Raw genomic sequence first — 19,966 nt, 5'->3', positions numbered from 1 at the left:
TGAAGAACTTTGCACATATTCTCTAAGGGGCTACTAGATGCAATTATTTTCACCTCTGATAAAAAAATTACACATTTTGTATTTCAGTTTGGCCACAGCCAAGGTTAACTTATTAAAATATGTAGGAAGGCATTCTGCCTCATTCTGGCCCCAACTCCTTATATCTCTCCATTTATCCCCAAATGGGCTTATGTACCAAAGAAAAGCCTGCTCAAAAATCCAGCTTTAGAAAAATGAGATACCAGCAGAAATGGAAATTCTTGATGAAGTATTTTATTTACCCAGAGTTTGGGTTTATGGTATTGATTGGACTCCCTACATATTGCTGGGGAATCACATTTTTTCTCCTTGATTTTCTTTTTCCAAACTCCAGTATTGTCCTGTTAAATAACAGCACGTTTATGATATTTTGCATTTATAAAATTACTACTATAGACAGGTTTTGAAAATACAGGCTTGGTTTTCTTGTGTTAAACTACAACGCTCAAAGCAACCAGACGACAAATTAGCACAGCAATTCTACTACCACTTAATGGAAGAAAACCCCACTGAACTCCATGGCATTTACCATGGAATAGGTTACGTATAAGGTTATACTGTAAAAGTCGTTACTCTTGAATAGGATATATATACGATTATATTGTAAAAATCAGTATCACATATTGCCTCAACTAATGGCAGAACTCTTCTAGTGGATGGGTCTTTCAGATGAGCTGTTTCAATCCTAAAAATGATATCAGCTACTATATAATCTGCAATGTCTTTGAAACTCATCATGCAAGTCCAAGCAGGATCGGGCTCCCAAACATGTCCCTTCAGATACAGTACTACCACATGGAAATCGCATCCTGATACATTAAGATGTAGGCTATAAGCACAAATGAAAGTATCAGGGTGCTATTTCTGTGTGGTAGCACTGTAACACCAGCTCCTGTTGTAGAATGTTTTCATCTAAGGCAGCAGGAGAGGAGCCTCTGGTGTCGGTCACTGTGAAAATGCAATGGGATTATGTATGCTTCAGTAGTAAGTTTTAAATAGAGGGCTGGTGGAGTTCAGGTGGGGCAATGTAAAATTAACAGCAATGGTTACATTGCAGTTAATTTTAATATTGCATATTGTTATTCTTAGTAGAGTTAAGTTTACAGGTTAAGTTACAGCTTCAAATTCTTCCTCCCCCTCCCCAATAATCATTATTTACATATATTTTTCTTTATTTCTCCCTTTCCTATTCACTGGCCGTCTAGTGATATACTTAAAATAAATGTGCCAAACAAAATTTTAGCTTCATGAGTCCTATCTAGTCATCACTCTCTCTCTCACACTGGGGAAATTTAAGCAAATCAATTCCACCAGTTAACTATGGTTTGTTTAAACAAGCCCGCTTCATAGCCCACTGCATGAAGTTGGTTTGTCTCAAGCAACGCATAGATATGATCAAACAGATCTGGTCAGTGCAGGCAACACAACAAACTGCAGTTAACCTAAACTTGAAGCAAAAGCTCCCAAACTTCTCCTTACAGCCATGCCAAAAGGAGGATGGAGAAGAAGAATGCACGAGGCCAAGGCTCACTGTGGCTACTTCCTGTCACACTAAACAATGGTTCAGGGTTACGTCTGAAGATGACCAAACTGTGGAGCAATAAGTGTCATAAACCACACACAGACTGAACAAGATTTCTCGATTGTTTACGAACCAGATCTACTTTGAAGATTAGCAGAACTTACTGTTTAGCATCATCACTGTCCCCTTCTTCCTCATCTTCCAGATGTGCGACATGTCCCCTGAGGAATTAAACAGGATATCACTTCTAAATGTCAATTGTCAACTTGTCTTCAGCCATCAAAAGATTTGTTATCTGCAATCCTAAAAAGCTTCTCTTTTAGCAAATCACAGTTGCAAGACAGACAAGCAAGGGGTCCTCTGTAAGCCAAACAAGCACCATTAGACCATGAGAGATACAAGAAACATACAGTCTGCGCACAAGGAAAGGGACTTCGCAATCAAGAGAGAAAGAAAGTCAAGAATTACCGCTGATGCAGTTCTTCTTCAACTGATTTTAGAAGGCTCCTTTAAAAATAGAAGTAAAATTCAACGACTGGACACATTTAGCAAAAAGCACACAAAATCAGACACACTTTTTATATGATCTGACAAATGTAAGCTGTGCAATAAATTACACCAATTGTTTGAATTTTCAGTCTGAAGTAAATAATTATTCAGCCTAAAGTGTATTTAAGTGTGTTCAGCTGTACACCAGCCTGCTAATTAATGCACCTGGGTGGACACAGCTCATCTTAATTATAGTTACTGCTGTAAAAAAATGTGTGGGGGTATGGAGGGGAGAAGAACGTACACTAAAATAATGCAATGCTACAAGAAAAGATTGGCAAAATTTAGAATAAGAAAGAAGTATCTATCTCTTTTTATCATATTTACACTAATTCTAAACTATTGACTTAATTTGTTGGGTTGCACCATTAAAGTCTATTTTTACATCATCATCATCATCATCATCATCATAATTTTTTTTTTTAATTTATATCCCGCCCTCCCCAGCTGAAGCTGGGCTCAGGGCAGCTAACAACAATCAAATAATCAAACAATCAAATAATCCACCATTCTAAAAACATTTCATTATAAAAATTAATTAAAATCAAATTAATGGCAACCGTTAAGCAAAATTCTGTGCAGGTTGCCAGAGGAGGGAGTCAGGCTGCGCCCTGACCAAAGGCCTGGTGGAGCAACTCTGTCTTGCAGGCCCTGTGGAAATACGTCAGGTCCCGCAGGGCCCTAGTCTCTTGTGACAGAGCGTTCCACCAGATTGGAGCCGCAGCCAAGAAAGCCCTGGCTCTAGTTGAGGCCAGCCTAACCTCTCTGTGGCCTGGGACCTTCAGGATGTTTTTATTTGCAGACTGTAGGTTCTTCTGTGGGGCAAATAATTTAACATGGATCATTGAACTCTCTCTGAAGTGTTCCCTCACTTGCAGATATTTTATGAAGCCCATGGCACTAAAACTAGTCCTATCTGAACCTTAAGATCCTCTTTAGCAGACCTGCTCCAAGGACCTCCAACTAAGTGCCTCCACAAAGCGTGGCCTCTAGGACCTGCTCACTGGTGACATCCTAGCTGTGGAACAGCTTCCACAGAGAGGCTCATTTGGCTGCCATCTTTATGGCCTTTTGCATGCCAGATGAAGACCTTTTTATTTCCCAGGGCCTTCAGATAATCTGTGATATTAAAACCTGGCTGTGTGACATCCGCAGGCTTAAGAGTTCTCACACTGCTTTTTCTTTTGTTCCTGTATTTTGTTTCTTGGAGGCCACTCAGAGAATATATGTTACTGGGTGGCCTATATACATGCAATAAATAAAAAATAAAATGTATTTATTACATATACACACATATAGGCACATTTGTGGATACAGATGCAGACAATAAAGCTGCCTTGCTATACACCTGCCAACACCAAAAACCCCATATATGAAGCTACATTGGGTTGAATCCAGACTACAGGACTAGAGAACTGTGTCTACAGGATGCTCCATTGGAGAGGAAGAGGAGGTCCAATTCCTGCTTTAGACTCCAGAATATGGAAGGTGGCTCTGGAACTTCAGGAGAAATTGAAAAACCACCTGCCCACTTCTTCCAAAGGGAGCCTCGGCAAGATCTTAGTCTTGATCCGACTCGAGTATCTCAAAATACGGATTAAATAGTCAGTTTTTACTGTAAATGCACAACTGGTTTCACTGCATAAACATCAAATTCCTGATCAAATTGATAACTACATTAAAAACCACTGCCAGATTATTTGGGAGTGGGGGTAGGGGGAGAAAAATAATGGTGTTACTAAAAATACTCACTTATTTCCACCCAAGAAGTAACTGCCTTGGGGACCTTGACCATATTCTAGTTGCAAATCCTATTGAGAGAAAAGAAAGCATCAAGCTCTGTCTCATCTTATTGCATTCCCCCTTTAAAAAATAATTATTGTCTAACTAGCTCCCACTGTTCTTACACAAACTTGAGTCCCACAAATAGCTTCACAGCATATACAAATAATGCATGTTGTACAGCAGATTCCCTCAAAGTTCACTAACAGAATACTATACTTCTAATATGACACTTCTGTGCATTTAAGGAGAGGAAAAGATACAAGATTTGTAAATTTTCTGCTTGAGGTGCTCTGTTGCACAGTTGCATACAGACAATATCCATAGGTTTCCTGGGCAAGCAGAAAAGCACCTTCCCTTGTGTAAGGTGTAGGCAGCATCCCTATTTTCTGCTAATTCCTCCTTCCAGCTGCAGCCCCCAATGCCACATCCCATACAGTGTTGGAGTAACTGAACATGAGAAGGTGCTAACTTCCTTCATAAGCGTAAATCACCCCATGGATGAGCTAACTGCAAGTGCAAGGTCAGCCAAGCCAGCAGCTATGTTAACAGCCCTCTTCCCCGGCTATATCTGTGATTAAGGTATGTCAGCTCAGTTAGTCTGTGAGTCGTCAGTCTGCTGGTGTTATTTGCCCAGTGGCTGGAATTTATTTGGAGCAACAGAGCTACTTTGTAAATGTATGCATCTGCATATATCTGTAGCTGCAAAAGCCTACAAGCTCTATATATCCAAGTCCAGAACTGTTTTACTGAGCCTTATCTTCTGCAATAGTAAACTATTTGGACCTTAGGCAGCTTCTGTGTGGTGACTGGTACTGGAAGCAACTTCCACTGCACGGATATCTCACTTGAGATTCCTAGCAGGCTGTTCCTGGTAGTACAGAAACCCCCAGAAAGAGATCTTCAAGGGGGTGCAGGGACGCATGAAAGCCCAGTTCTGTGAGACAAACTCTGCTCAATGAAATTAGGATCCAATCAAACAGCTCTTTAGATTTATGAGAGTCATCAGGGTCCCCAGTTCATCTCCTCCTACTTTGAATTGCTACTCCCAAAATGCACAAAATCTGTGCAGGGAAAGATGAACATACAAGCCACAAGCAATGGTGGCTTGATCACATAACCTTAAAGTTTCTGTTACAGATAGGTAGCCGTGTTGGTCTGCCATAGTCAAAACAAAACAAATTCCTTCCAGTAGCACCTTAAAGACCAACTAAGTCAGTTCTTGGTATGAGCTTTCGTGTGCATGCACACTTCTTCAGATACACTGAAACAGAAGTTTCCAGACCCTTCTATATAGTGAGAAGGTGGGGAGGGGTATTACTCAGAAGGGTGGTGGGAATGGGTGATTGGCAGATAGCTGTGATGAGCCTGTTGACAACTCTTAACGACTGCAATAGGTCTTACAGGAAAAAGCAAGGGGTGAAAAGGTGAAAAATGGCTTTGTCATGTATAATGAGATAAGAATCCAATTCTATACAAGATCTCAAAGTAGCTGTTTTACTACAAAGGAATTTCAGAAATAGACTGGAAAGAGAAGCTGCTGAATTACAACTTATCACCAAACTCAAAACCATGGAAAAACCTGGTCTGAACAAAGACCTTGGATTCTTATCTCATTATACATGACAAAGCCATTTTTCACCTTTTCACCCCTTGCTTTTTCCTGTAAGACCTATTGCAGTCGTTAAGAGTCGTCAACAGGCTCATCACAGCTATCTGCCAATCACCCATTCCCACCACCCTTCTGAGTAATACCCCTCCCCACCTTCTCACTATATAGAAGGGTCTGGAAACTTCTGTTTCAGTGTATCTGAAGAAGTGTGCATGCACACGAAAGCTCATACCAAGAACTGACTTAGTTGGTCTTTAAGGTGCTACTGGAAGGAATTTGTTTTGCTTAAAGTTTCTGAAAGGCTATTATTGTACGCAACCCAATATATTTTAATGTAAAGAGATCACCTTGTACAAGTATCCAAAAACTATAATTCAAAATAGATAAAGTGCAAGGGCTCTGAAATCTCCATGGATGCAAAGGAACTAGGGATCCTAGCTTTGCAGTACAGAAACATATCTTCAGGATCCTGGAAGCCACAGCTTTCATGTGGGGAAAATGCTTAGGAGTCCTAATGATTTTAATAAGTGGTTTAGTAGACCAAGGTCAATGTGCTACCACTTATTTCACAGCAGGGACAATGTCATCATCTGCTGGAGCTCTACCTGCCAAACCTTTACATGTCAAATAAATAAACTTTTCTCAGAAAGAAACCCACCATATAAACTACACAAAGAAAGAGGCAGGCTACAGTAGCCTGCCACTTCTATTTTTGGAAAATTCCAACACTCCTTTGAAAATGGTCATAAAACAGCAAGAAAGCTTTTTTGAGTCAGCTAGAATTCTTTCTGGATGATTCAAACCAGGAGGCATGGGGTTAGAGGAAAAACTGGATTGTTATTGGAGCTATGATATCTGCTTTAGTCCAACATTGCTTTTTTGTAGTATACAGTAAGCCCACAACTTTAAGCACATTTAACTTGGACAGATTCAGCCTAAGCAGCTTTGGCCCTGTGTACCATCATTCAGCCCCCATCATTCAGCCCGGACACTGAGATCCAGCCCTGAGGGCCTTCTGCTGGTTCCCTCAGTGCAAGAAGGGAACCAGGCAGAGAGCCTTCTCGGTAGTTGCGCCCGCCCTGTGGAACACTATCCCATCAGATGTCAAGAAAATAAACAACTATCTGAGTAACCTCAGCCAATGTTAAATTAATGTGATCCCGCTCCTTTCGATTACCATAATTCCCTTACCTTTATGAATCCCACCACCTACTTCTTATATAGTATAGTCTCAAATCCACCCACCCACCCATATATTACCAACTATAGAAAACCTTGTGTCTTCCAGACATCTTGGACTACCACTACTAGCCAGCGCAGCCATGCATCATGCCAAAGCAACGTGCGCCATCATTTTTAGTGGCCAGTAAAGCATTTTATCAAGGAACATTGATAAATATGATCTGCTTTCTTTTTATAAGCAAAGAGAAAATTGAGATCACGTTTGGAAAACAAAGCTTGGTGATAAATGACTGTTTACTTGGAGGCAAGGGGTGAGATGGATAAAGGACAAGAATGTTAATGAGGATGCTGGATTAAACTATGGAGGAAATGAGAGTGACTCCAAAAGGACTGCTTCTAGAGTGATGCAGAACTTGGCAATTTCAGAAATGTTTTTGGATCTGAGGCATGTGGGTAAGAAGGGAAAATTGAATCAAAAATTGTTTGAGGGCAGAAATCGCTCACATTCACTCTGAACTTGAAGCCGCAGTTAGGGCGAATCCTGGTGAGATTCCCAGAGTACTGTCTAGGTGCATGTGGTGGGATCAGTATGAGTGAGCGTGGTCTGAGGATGTGAACAGGGCACTTTGCAGGAGTTTGGCGGACAAAGGCCCTTTCGACCCCCTTGTGTATCTGAGAGGGACTGACTGGGTGGACTACGGAGTGCTAAATACTTCGCTGTGAGAGCCACTTCAGAAGAAGCAATAGATTGCCTCCTCCTGAAGGAGACCACTCTGGACCCAGAGATATCAAACAACTGTTGCATGGTTGCAAATATCCCTTTTTTGAGAAAGGTGCTCAAGAAGGGGATGAGTGCAGGTGAATCTGGATATAGCTGAGATCTGGATCTATTTTAATCTGGTTTTTCAACAATTCTGTCTTTGCTACCAACTGATTATGGAAAGGGGGAGCACTATCCTATTGATTTTTCTCAACATCTTGGCAGCTTTTAATACTATAGATCACAGTATCTTCCTGAACTAGTTCTATGGGTTGGAGGTACTACTGTGCTACAAGTGGTTCAACTCCTACCTTCAGGGTCATGTTGGGAGGTGTCTGTTTGGCCTCTTGGCAATAGTGCTGAAGGATTCCCTTCTATCTCCCATGTTATTTAATATCTGTAATAAAACTTTTGGGAGGAATCATCCAGGGATTTGCAGCAAATTGTCACCAGTATAACACCACTCAGTTCTATCTTTCCACTCCATCAGAATTGGGAGAGGCGGTAGATAAGATGGATAGATGCTTAGAGGCAGTGACAGACCAGATGTTGGCCAATAAAATACAACAGAATCCTGAAAAGAGGCAGTGACAGACCAGATGTTGGCCAATAAAATACAACAGAATCCTGAAAAGTACTGTGGCTAGTCAAGTCTCTGATCTAGGAATTGGCCTAGGAGAAGGGCAGCAGTTGCCCCGTGGAACAGCTATGTAGCTTGGTGGTCCTTTCTGATCCATTATTGTCCTTAGAAGCTCAGGTGGTGTTAGTGGCTAGGAGAGCCTACTGCCATTTACAGCTGGTTTACAAGCTACAGACATTCATGGACCAAGCCAGCCTGCTATCAGTAATTCATGCTCTAGTGCCCTCGTGTTTTGATGACTGCAACGGGCTTTAGGGTTGTCCTTGAAAATGGTGTGGAAGCTGCAACTTGTGCAGAATGTGACTGTCAGGTTATGAACTAGAGCAATGAGATGGGCTCACAAAGCGCCTGTCTTAAAATCTCTGCACTGGCTGCCTGTGCTCTACTGGGCTCGTTTCAGTGTGTTAAGCGATGGTTTGCAAAACCAAATGGCCCAAATATATGCAGAAACGGCACCTCTCATACCAGCCCATTTGATCCTTAATATCAGCTGGGGAGGGGGTTCTGCTCATCGAGCCTAACAGGATTCATGAAGGGCCTTCTCTGTGGTAGGGCCCCAACTCCCCTAGAGCTACATCTGTCTCCTACATTATTTAAATATTTTGTTGCTGTGGTTCTTGTGTATCTCCTTGAGCTCTTTGAAGGCAGGATGATCCATAAATACTCTAAATCAACAAATACATTTTGATTACCTCCAGGATGACCCCACCCCCAAGCAAAATAATCTATGCAGTCTCAGCAGTTTCTATACAACCACTTAAATAGCATTAAGCTAAATATCCATAATTTTTTACTTGACTGGAATTTTAACAGGAGTAAATGCTTGAGTTTGTGTCACCAGGGGTTCCCAACAAAGAAACCATGCTTTAAATGTTTCCTTGAAATGGCATATAGTAGCCACAAATCATAGAAACACTAGTGAAATACTTGAGGGCCCTTATATAGGATTTGGTTTTTTTGTGGGAAAGAGGGAAGCTGTAGCAGTTGCATAAACATAGAAACTAGAGCTCTTATGGCTGGGCAGAGGCAAGATGCCACTCTCAATTTGCAAAGCATAAATCCACAACAATATGTATTCTACTGCAGTGACAGAAAAATTAATAAGAGAAAATAAGCAAACTGCTACAAAAAAGTAAAAAGATCCTTCATCTGCCACCGTACGTTAGAAATCTCACAGGAACATTTTTATGAAAAGTGACACCTGTCAGTGTGGTTTATGTTTGTATTATTTAATGGTCTAAACCTTTGTTTATAGCCAGGTTACTACTCTACTGTCTGTTAGCATCAATAGGCTAAAATATGATCATGTCTCTTTCTAATCTACTATTACTAGATGCTTTTAAAAATAACCTGCATTTCATCCTGGATACAGTTACAGCAAAACACCGGGAAAGAAATTCATTTGTGTACTGTCCTAGCGTATTTCTGTGGGAAAGTAAAGCTTGCAAAATGAAGGTGATAGAGACAAAAATAAAACACCACCATCTTAGTTTGCACAGAGTGTTCCTAACACAAGATTTTGAATGTTCAAGCCATGTATCTCTGGAGATGAAAGATACATGTGCACACACATGGAAATTTAGCAGTTTTCATGTAGATACTGTGCAAGAAGGTCCATCAAACAGAAGCAGCTATTCAACATAAACAGAATAACTAAGTTCAACAAAACCATGGGATATTTAACCATATCCAAGTGAACAGTGAATCAAATCACACTCGATTCTGATAATTCCACTGATACTCTTTGGATAGTAGTGCTGTTCATTACAGTATTGGCAACAAAACTTTGGACAAGCCAAGGTAATCAGAAGTGGCTAAATATTGCAAATTTGGGCAAATAGCTATACCAGACAATTTTGTCCTTAAAGCGATTGTTCGTATTCAAATTTTAATGTCTTTGCACTGGTTGAGCCACTCAACAGAATGGAACTTTAGCACTTGAGGGTGAATGTTAGTGCGGTGGGTGTCTTAAGGTTTGAATGACCACTAATTGTGGACAAAGGAGACACACTTGTCTTTTATTTTTTAGATATAGAAAGCTAGATAGATAATACATTGTGTATATTGTGCATGTTAGTTTTACAATTGGCAAAAGTTGTAAACACAGAAAATGAAATACTAGTTTTCAGGAAGTGTGTCAACTAGGTAATTATTGTTAAGGAATTCAAAATCATAAAACTATTATTATACCTAGTATATGCAAATAATAATAATAATAATAATAATAATAATAATAATAATAATAATGTTTTATTTATACCCCGCCCTCCCCAGCCAAGGCCGGGCTCAGAGCGGCTTACAAACAATAATAAAAACAAGAAGAATGATTACAACTTAAAAACAAAAATAAAATACAACATTAAAATAATGGAACATCAAAATATTAAAATGTAGCCTCATCACAGGAGGAGAAGGAAAAGAAAAAGAGGGGGGGGAGGGGGGAATCAAATTGGCTCCAAGCCAAAGGCCAGGCGGAACAACTCTGTCTTACAGGCCCTGCGGAAAGAAATCAGATCCTGCAGGGCCCTGGTCTCATGAGGCAGAGCGTTCCACCAGGACGGAGCCAGAGTTGAAAAGGCCCTGGCTCTGGTCGAAGCCAATCTAACTTCCTTAGGGCCCGGGACCACTAGGGTGTTGCTATTTATGGACCTTGAGGCTCTCCGTGGGGCATACTGGGAGAGGCGGTCCCGTAGGTACGAGGGTCCTAGGCCGTGATGCATTAGGGAGTTCAGTGTGCTTCCCATATATTAATATAATCAAGCAGCTTGTTAGCCGTTTGGATTTCACATAAGTAATATGAGAATACTGAATGAGGTAGTCAGATGATTCTGTCAAATCTACCGCTTGCAGGACTGAGCCGTGAAACAAATTAATTCTAACCGAGTCGTCCCACATAACCTTCCAACAAAAGACTAGGCATCAGTGGTAAGCATGTTGACAAGACATGCTTTTGCTTCAGAACCAGGAATGTTGCTTGGATAGAAAAGAGTAAAATGAGAAGCATTTGTTAGCATCAAGCATGATGTTTTAGAAATGATCTCTGAAGTGACGCTATACATTTTGGATTAAATGGTCTCAGTTTTCAGGTGATAAAGACGTATCAATTGTATTGAATGATCATTCTTTAAAGAATGATCTTTTTTTTCTGTCAAAGGCCACATTCCTCCAAGAACAATTTGCAAGAAGCCACAAGGCAGTAGTGGGCAACCCCTTTTCTCTCCCTTTCTCCACGCCCACCCCCCCAGGGGGGAGGTTCAGATTGCTCTTCCCAGGGGTCTCAGTTAATCACTCCCTGTCTTAAGTTATCTCTGGAAGGCCACAGACATTGGATGACATGACACAAATCGCACTCCATTCTGTAAAGACTACTTTCAGGCAGACATGAAGCAAATAAAATAATAATAATAATTAATAAATTTGTATACTGCCCTTCATCTGTAGATGTCAGGGCAGGTCACAACATAAAAATAAATGATGGAAACACAATCGCTTTCAGTACATGTTTTGGTTACAGCTTGCAGTTAGCTAGGGGAGAGTGACCCTGAGTCCTGGTTTGAATGACAACCTAAGCCAAACCTTGGCTTTCCTCCCTGCAACACAGCAGCAAAAAGGACCAACGGAGGCGCAAAGCAGCTGTGGGCAGTCTTGCTAAGACAGGGTTTGACTTGGCATGCCTTGCAAACCAGGCCACTATTTTGCCCTTTGGATATAACTGGGAATGAGGATTAGGCTCATATACTACCACTTGCACTTTCATGACAGTGGAAAGAAGGCGATGAGTAATTTGTGCCCAAACATGAGACCTCTCCAACTGTGAGAAATAGAACCCAATTTCTAGAAGGTTCATTCTCAGAAGAGTCAGGGAAAATCTATGTTCAGACAAACATGGCATTTCCCAAGTTCATTTGTTACCTTCTGCTCACATTCATGGAAGCAGGAAGCACACATACCCCAAATCTGCTCATAATCTCAGAGTAGGTAGAATTCTGGGAGTAAAACAGTGCTTGACTAAGGCCACTGACACCATTCTTCCCAATGTAGAAATCACCACAAGCTTCCTAAAATCTGCAGAGGCACAGAATATGCCAACTATCTATCTAAAAGACAAGCTTGTTCTCACACTTCTGACATCTCTCTTTTAACCGTACACGCAGTTCCGAAATATCTTTGGCTGAAAATCAAGAATGAACTTCCTAATAAGAAAGATAGCGCTTGTGAAAACAGATGACGCACAGCACATGTTATGTTTAGTGCAGATGACCGTAAAGTATGTACCAACGTGCTATGTGGTTTACTGCTATTAAAAGGAAATTGTTTCCCCTTGAAGAGAGATCACAATTAGTACAAGTTTTGCCAAAAATTTACAGGCAGGGACAGGACAAAAATAAATATATTTTAAAAGAAATTATGTTAAAGTTCAATGTTGCAGGAGTGTCTCAGGAGATGCTATAGAACAATAGCCTAGAGTTATTCTCACAGAGCCAGCTGGAAGCCACCATTAAACTAAGGAAAGAATTACTGGAGCTACCAATACAAATTCTTGAAGGCAGATTTGTGTACCAAGGAGGAAGAAGCAGGCAACCTCCGTCTAAATGGAAGCAGGTGTCCATAGTAAACAACTAAAGTTTTGCTATGTTACCTCGTTAATGCCAAAAGTTTATTTCTTTATGAAATAAACCCAGAAAAGCAACATTTAAAGTATTAGGCAAAGGATATTAATGACTAAAATTTGTTTCTACTGCTAAAGATCAAAGGAGAAGAGATTTCTGAACAAAATAATTCTTGGCTAAAATGTTTCAAAAACTAAGTTGCTTTACACAAAACAATTATCCGCAAATATTATTAAATCTCAGTGCTTACCACTGTACTCATGTTTTAAGTATTAAATAAACAAATGCATGTGGGAAGAGGTGGCAAATAAGATATAGAAGCAGTACCTGCACTCCATTTTCTTCAAGCTGATTTCAATCCTTTCCTTCCCAATGAAATTTGTTACCTTTTGTTATTTATGTGCTCAAGTTTCTCTCATTATGAAAAAAAACTAACCTAGTCAGCAGCTTAGCAATTGTCTTAGCAATTTGTTTTAATATAGTTTTAGTGAAATTACAAAAATCATTGTGAGAAATGTTAGTATATAAGAATGCAACACTGACATGGGTAATTAAAATCAGTAGCTTTATTATTACGCAAGTATTTGATTAGTAGACCTTTTGACTATTCTACAGATGGCAAAAGCAGCATGACAACTGAACAAAACATTTAACTTTGAAAAACAAAAAAGACGAACAAACACTGACAAAGAAAAAGCAATAGATGAAAATACCAGATTAGATCTTGCAGTGTAGTATATTTCTTCTGAACTGTCCGAAAAATCGTTACTGACGGGCTGTTCATCAGACAAAGACCAGAAACTCAGGTTAATTACTTTTAGACTCAAAAACATCTAAGTACAAAGGGACATTGTTGCACGATAGCTGACTCTGCCACTACCATTTATTAAAGTGTCTAAAGCTTTATACAATATAGCAGGTGGATTAGTATAGCCTTTAGATGTTCAACAGTGACTTAAGAAATGCAAGGACTGGTAATAGGTGTACATTTGTTTATACTTCTTATTCTATACGCCAATATATATTTTTAAAAACACACATATTTTGCTATTCTTCCCTGAAAGTTGCAAGCCATAGATTTCCCATCATTCCTGTACTATTATTTCTTACAAACATTAACAAAGTATTTTGTCCAGTTAGCTGCATACCCACAGGCAGTTCTATGTGCCAGGTGGTTTATGGAACCAGACCAACTTCATAACCAATGCAAGTTGGTTCCAAGTGTGTTTCACACTGGGGCCTATCAATGTGCATTGCAGGGGGTTGGACTAGATCAGTGTTTCCCAACCTTTTTTGGGCAAAGGCACACTTGTTTCATGAAAAAAATCTCGAGGCACACCACCATTAGAAAATGTTTTAAAAATTAACTCTGTGCCTATATTGACTATATATAAAGTAACTCTCTTTAATAGGCATCAAATAAACACAAAGAAAGTATTTTATAATTACTTTATTATGAAATAGTAAGTACCGTATTTTTCGTCCCATAGGACGCTCCGTCCCATAGGACGCACCTACTTTTTTTGGGGGGGGGAATAAAGGAAAAAAATTTTTCCTTTATTCCCCCCCCCCAAAACCAGGTCGGGGAACAGTGGGATGGCGGTGCTGCGCCTCCCCGCTGTCCCCCGAGCTTGTGGGGCTGGCCCATGTCTGCCTGGCGCGAGGGGCGCTCTGCTTCAGGGCGCCCCGCACGTCGGGCGGCAGGCTACAGTCCGCAGCATGGGGAACCCTCTGTTTCAGGGCGCCCCACGCGCCCCCCGGGGGCGCAAGGCTTGCCAACACGAGCGCGGAGCACGGAATGGCCTCCGAAGGGCGCCCCGTGCTCCGCGCTGCCAGCTGCCGCCCGCAAGCCTTGCGCTCCCGGGGGGAGATCCCCCGGGTGCGCAAGGCTGGCCAACACCAGCGCGGAGCACGGAATGGCCTCCGAAGGGCGCCCCGTGCTCCGCGCTGCCAGCTGCCGCTCGCAAGCCTTGCGCTCTCGGGGGGAGATCCCCCGGGTGCGCAAGGCTGGCCAACACCAGCGCTGAGCACGGGGCGTCCTCCAAAGGGCGCCTCGTGCTCCGCGCTGCCAGCTGCCGCCCGCAAGCCTTGCGCTCTCGGGGGGAGATCCCCCAGGTGCGCAAGGCTGGCCAACACCAGCGCTGAGCACGGGGCGTCCTCCGAAGGGCGCCCCGTGCTCCGCGCTCCCGGCTTCCGCCCGCAAGCCTTGCGCTCTCGGGGGGAGATCCCCCGGGTGCGCAAGGCTGGCCAACACCAGCGCGGAGCACGGAATGGCCTCCAAAGGGCGCCCCGTGCTCCGTTCTGCCGGCTTCCACTCGCAAGCCTTGCGCTCACGGGGGGGGGGGAAATCCCCCGGGTGCGCAAGGCTGGCCAACACCAGTGCGGAGCACGGGGCGGCCTCCAAAGGGCGCCCCGTGCTCCGTGCTGCCGGCTTCCGCCCGCAAGCCTTGCACTCTCGGGGGGAGATCCCCCGGGTGCGCAAGGCTGGCCAACACCAGCGCGGAGCACGGGGCGGCCGACCGAAGCGAGCGGCGATGGGATGTGGGAGGGAGCTCGCTTGCCGCCCCGCGTGTGCTCGCCGCCCCCGGCCCGCCTCTCGCCGCCCGCCTCGCCCGCCTCCCTCCCACGGCACACCAGGCAACGTCTCGCGGCACACTAGTGTGCCGCGGAACACCGGTTGGGAAACACTGGACTAGATGATCCTCGAAAGTCCCTTCCAACTCTACAACTCTATGATTGAGTTCTCCCATGTTGCTGACAACTGTGTGCTATAAAAATGCTTAAACCCAAACTGTGACTTTATAGGACACTGTGGCCCAGATTCAAAGGACTGTAAAACTAGTTTTGTGAGCCTAACTAGGGGGTTGACTCACTCTTCCTTAAACAGCGGACCCTCATGCTTCATACTATTTTTGAGTCTGCAGCAGAAAGGAAAATACCGTATTTTTTGCTCTATAAGACTCACTTTTTCCCTCCTAAAAAGTAAGGGGAAATGTGTGTGAATCTTATGGAGCGAATGCAGGCTGCGCAGCTATCACAGAAGCCAGAACAGCAAGAGGGATTGTTGCTTTCATTGCGCAGCGATACCTCTTGATGTTCTGGCTTCTGAGATTCAGAATTTTTTTTTTATTTTTTTCCTCCTCCAAAAACTAGGTGCATCTTGTGGTCTGGTGCGTCTTATAGAGCGAAAAATACGGTAGTTTCCACTAGTACATGCCCCTTCTTTAAGCCTAGGTAGCTCTTTAGATCCCAGCAGTCTCACTTGCATCCAACCAAAAAACATTATAGACCTTGGAACTTCCTTTTTTTTAAAAAAAGGGTATGTGTGCATAGGAATTTTAATCAGTAATCTGTCTCCATCTTCCACTCGTACAACAAGATGAGATATGAAAAAGTATATCTCCAACAGAACAAAGTGTTTAAAAGATACTTCTCCAAGACTGGATTTAAAAACCAATTAACTGATTGGAAAGCAAGACTAATGTTGGTAAAGAACAATGCAGAAGAGAACATGCAGATGAAATGGGTGTTCGTCATGCTTAACTTTCTGCTTACAAAGTCAACCAGTATCAGCACTTAAACTTGTGAGTGAGTGGGGCAAAAACAAGAGCCACTTTAATTGTATTTTATCTGAGTTTTGTCCCTCATGGTCTCAAGACAAATAATCTGTTTCCCAAACACAAACTTTTCCTCCATGCCAGTGTTATGGGTTAAGATTTTATAACTGCATACAATTACTGATAGGTAAATTGTCACACACAAGTAATTTTCCCACCTATTTTTGGTCTCTCTAATCTGTCCATAGCTCAGGAGTAGAGCACATGTTTTGTTTGCAGAAGGTCCTAGGATAAATCCCAGGGACTTCCAGATAGGGTTGAGAAATAAACCCTCAACATCAACTGCAGGTCAGTATAGACCATAAGGAACTAGATGGGGGAACGGTCTGGCTCATTTGAAATACAGCAGTTTTGTATGCTCCTATCTTGAATAAGAGAGCATGCAATATGGAAGTCAGAATGTGGAATACATGGACCACATGTAGTTATTGTTGAGTAGAACTATCAAAGCGGCTAAGAAAAACACACAGGAGGCTTTGCAAACAACATACAAGATAGGAACAAGCACTTGAGAAAGAGGGAATGGGATGCAAAAAAACCAACAAGTCCACCCATTGAGAGTCAGTCCTTAAAATAGGTGCAAGGAATGTGAATTAGGAGCCAATGTGAAAAGAAAAACAATACTAAATTGAGTAAATTGTTTTCTAGAAGTACAAATCTTTAAAAAAATACAACTATATAACCTGCCTACTAATGGTCTATTGGCTATAATCATGAAGCAAGAAATAAACTGTGTTTGAGGGCAAATTTCCAGCCCTTGCTCAGAAAGATACATAATCAGAGAAGTGCAAATCTACCATGAAAAACCTGGTAGGCATCCCAATAGAGGTGTTTTTTGGGGGAAATGGTAGAACAGTGGCCTAAGATGCTGAAACTGAGGAAGCTGAAGCAATAGATGAATTTCCTGAAGGAAATTTTAGCAATCAAGATATCTTCCAATATGTATCAGAATGGCTGCTTTAAAGATTATACCAAAGTTATATTTTCTCCAAGGAAAAGTGAAACTACATGGAGATGAAGTAAAATAAGAAATGTCTTTATCATTTTGCTGCATAAAAGTCTTCACGTGTTTCTATCCTGAGAGATAATTAAACACAAGGCCTAAGGACCATCAACACTCCTCAGAATGAGTTCATGATTTAAGAGAATGCAGCAGCTAATCCAACACTGCCTTGTTGCTCATATCCTGAGTGAGAGATCTGTAGAGTTGCCAGCTTAAAACATGATGCCTGCTGGTGCCTTTAAAAGTTAGGAGGCAGTGGAAGAGGATGGAGCTGCCACGTATCAAGTACCATTCTTCTAAAAGACCACACTACTTCCTTGCCTGCTGTACAAAACAAAGCTTCAGCTTCAAAACACACCAGGCAGGGAAAGAAGGGAAGAACAGGAAAGGAGAGTGAAATAGTCAATTCCTCTCTGCTACCCCAATGTTTAGAAAGCAACAGGCAGAATTGCTGTGCCCTAGCAACTCTTGTTGGGTGCTACCCACTGAAGACATTAGGAAGCAACATTTGCAAAGGGCAGCAGGAAGTAGATTTCTGCCTCCACTGCTTCCTGTGCTAAAGGCTTGTTTGTGGGGAGTTCAGAGCTAAGACGACTTGCCACATTTACTACCTATTGTTGGACTCTGCTATAACACAAAAATGGCAATTAAATCAACAATGAGCAGGCAAATATCTGGGCACAATTGGATGGAATGAACTGGGACAACCACAAGACTCAAGGGTAGACAGCATAGACATCAGATGCCCAAGAGCAAGTTTGCATGGGATGTACCTGAATGCAATTCCCTGCTTTCTCAGTACTTTAATCTTTGCCTTGAAGTATATACTAGCCTCCTGGCCACTGGAATGTATCCACACCTCAGGGTTTCTGTCATATGGCAATCTGGTGTACAGCCTTCTATTTGCTGACTACAACTAAGGTCCTGTCTAATGCCATCTCATTGCATAAGGCTCTCCTGTGTTTCCTCCATTGAGTTCTCTGCACTCAAAACTGCTTTCAAACATCTGCCCCCCGCTAATATCCATCTTTCCATACTAATGAGATCTCTGACCTTAGATGTACACACAGTGATCAAGCATATAATAGCCATGTTTTTTAAGTAAGCAAACTGCAGAATGAGGGTGGCTAACTTTCTTTGGTTCGAGGAAGGTATGCCAGTAGTGTGTGTGGCCACCACACAGACTTTCACTCTCAGTGGCACCAGGAGTTTGTGGATGATTCAATGACAGCTTCTGCAGAGGGGCAGAGCAAGCTGCCACCATTGTGACTGCAGCAGTTTTTGGCAGCAGCAATGAGCAGCTGACCGCCACTGAGCGCTGGCCAGTGCTCTGGAAACATGAAGGAAAGCAGCTCCACTATTATTTTTAAAAAAGAAACTAGCCCCAATGTTTGGTCAGCATTCAGGAAACAGATGAGTGCCCCTTCTTGTTCCTGGAGCACTTTGACCAGCTCTCAGTGTCACCATGCAAGTCACCCAAAAAAAATTGGTAAAATTTGCCATGGGTTAGTGGGCCATTAAAACTGGCTTGGAAGGCTGGGTCTGGCCCATGAACTCATCACCACTGCTGTAAGGCGAGGCAATACTGTAGCGGGTGCAAGAGCAAAGTGATGCACAGCATGCGGGGTGGTGGGGACCCACAAGGAAGACATAAGGAAGAACACAAGTTACATGCGACAAGCCAAAATTGATTCATTCGTCTGAAGTATCAGGAAACTGAGGCTGCATAACAGCCTGCCCCACATAAAACTTGTGACCTATCAGACTCTGAGCCAAAGACACATGAGTTGTACTTGTGTAAGTTTTGGCCTGCTGTGTTTTGTGGTTACAAGGTCATGGTGACTCACAAGTCCCCCTTTGCTACAGTAAGCAAAGTGGGTGAGATTTCTACCTAATTGCCAAATTCAGTGGTCCCACCTTATGAGGAAGCTGCTCAACAGCTTTAGAGAAATATGTTTAAACAGGGCTACTCAAAATAGCCTGAAAACAGGAAGGAAGACAGCTATATCTACTTTTGGGATATTTGCTTAAGAATCAGAAGACAGATCTGATTACGTTTTGAAGGATCCCAATTATTCAGAAAAAAATATTATGTAAATCATAATTTTGAGGTCTTGCACAGATATATATATACACCATACATATCCACAGGAGTCTACAAGTCTTATGCTCCGAATCACATTTTTTTATATGGCATGATTTCATGCAGCAAAACACATACAACTGTGTTACTCACAAACTCATGATGAGGCTCTGTCTCCTTTCTTAAAGGTGGATCAAATTTTACTTGGCCAACTGTCGAAGAGAATAAATGAAATATTCAGAAGTGAGGTCAAAGCATGTAGATACATAAAATGATGGTACAAGCCTTTGGAAAACTAGTCAGAAAGGAAGCATCACATACAGTACTGTATCTTTCTAACATGTGTGTGTGTTTTGCAGCTCTTGGCACTTGGATTCCAGTTGGTTTTTCAAATGCTTCATATCCTTGGGAATACAATGAAGCACTGAGGAAACAGAGCCACACGGAAGAAGCTAGCTCAGCTACAGGCAGTACAGTTAAGCCAACCAAAGTAAAGAAACTATATACTTCTAGCAAGACTGAAATTTTAAATCTATGATCATCTAACATACACTGGGTGGTAATGAG

At 42.1% G+C, this 19,966-nt stretch overlaps 1 protein-coding gene across 8 annotated transcripts in view; it reads right to left on the bottom strand.

The window, feature by feature from the left end:
• The window catches only part of MAP4K3 (mitogen-activated protein kinase kinase kinase kinase 3), a 69,524-nt gene that overhangs the window by 21,026 nt on the left and 28,532 nt on the right, over positions 1-19,966 (bottom strand). The window contains exons 14-19 of one of the 8 annotated variants that reach the window (XM_081854604.1): positions 19,553-19,611; positions 13,410-13,472; positions 3,863-3,921; positions 2,030-2,068; positions 1,726-1,782; positions 282-380 (exon numbers count right to left, since the gene is read on the bottom strand). In XM_081854604.1, coding sequence (XP_081710730.1) covers positions 282-380; positions 1,726-1,782; positions 2,030-2,068; positions 3,863-3,921; positions 13,410-13,472; positions 19,553-19,611 — 376 coding nt within the window. The remainder of the gene's footprint in view (positions 1-281; positions 381-1,725; positions 1,783-2,029; positions 2,069-3,862; positions 3,922-13,409; positions 13,473-19,552; positions 19,612-19,966) is intronic. The other 7 variants (XM_081854605.1, XM_081854606.1, XM_081854607.1 and 4 more) reach the window with 7 other exon arrangements.

The sequence above is a fragment of the Podarcis erhardii genome (assembly GCF_964252035.2).
Source record: "Podarcis erhardii genome assembly, chromosome: 3".
In the NCBI taxonomy this organism is placed as follows: Eukaryota; Metazoa; Chordata; class Lepidosauria; order Squamata; family Lacertidae; genus Podarcis; species Podarcis erhardii.
This window is presented reverse-complemented; position numbering and strand designations above follow the sequence as displayed.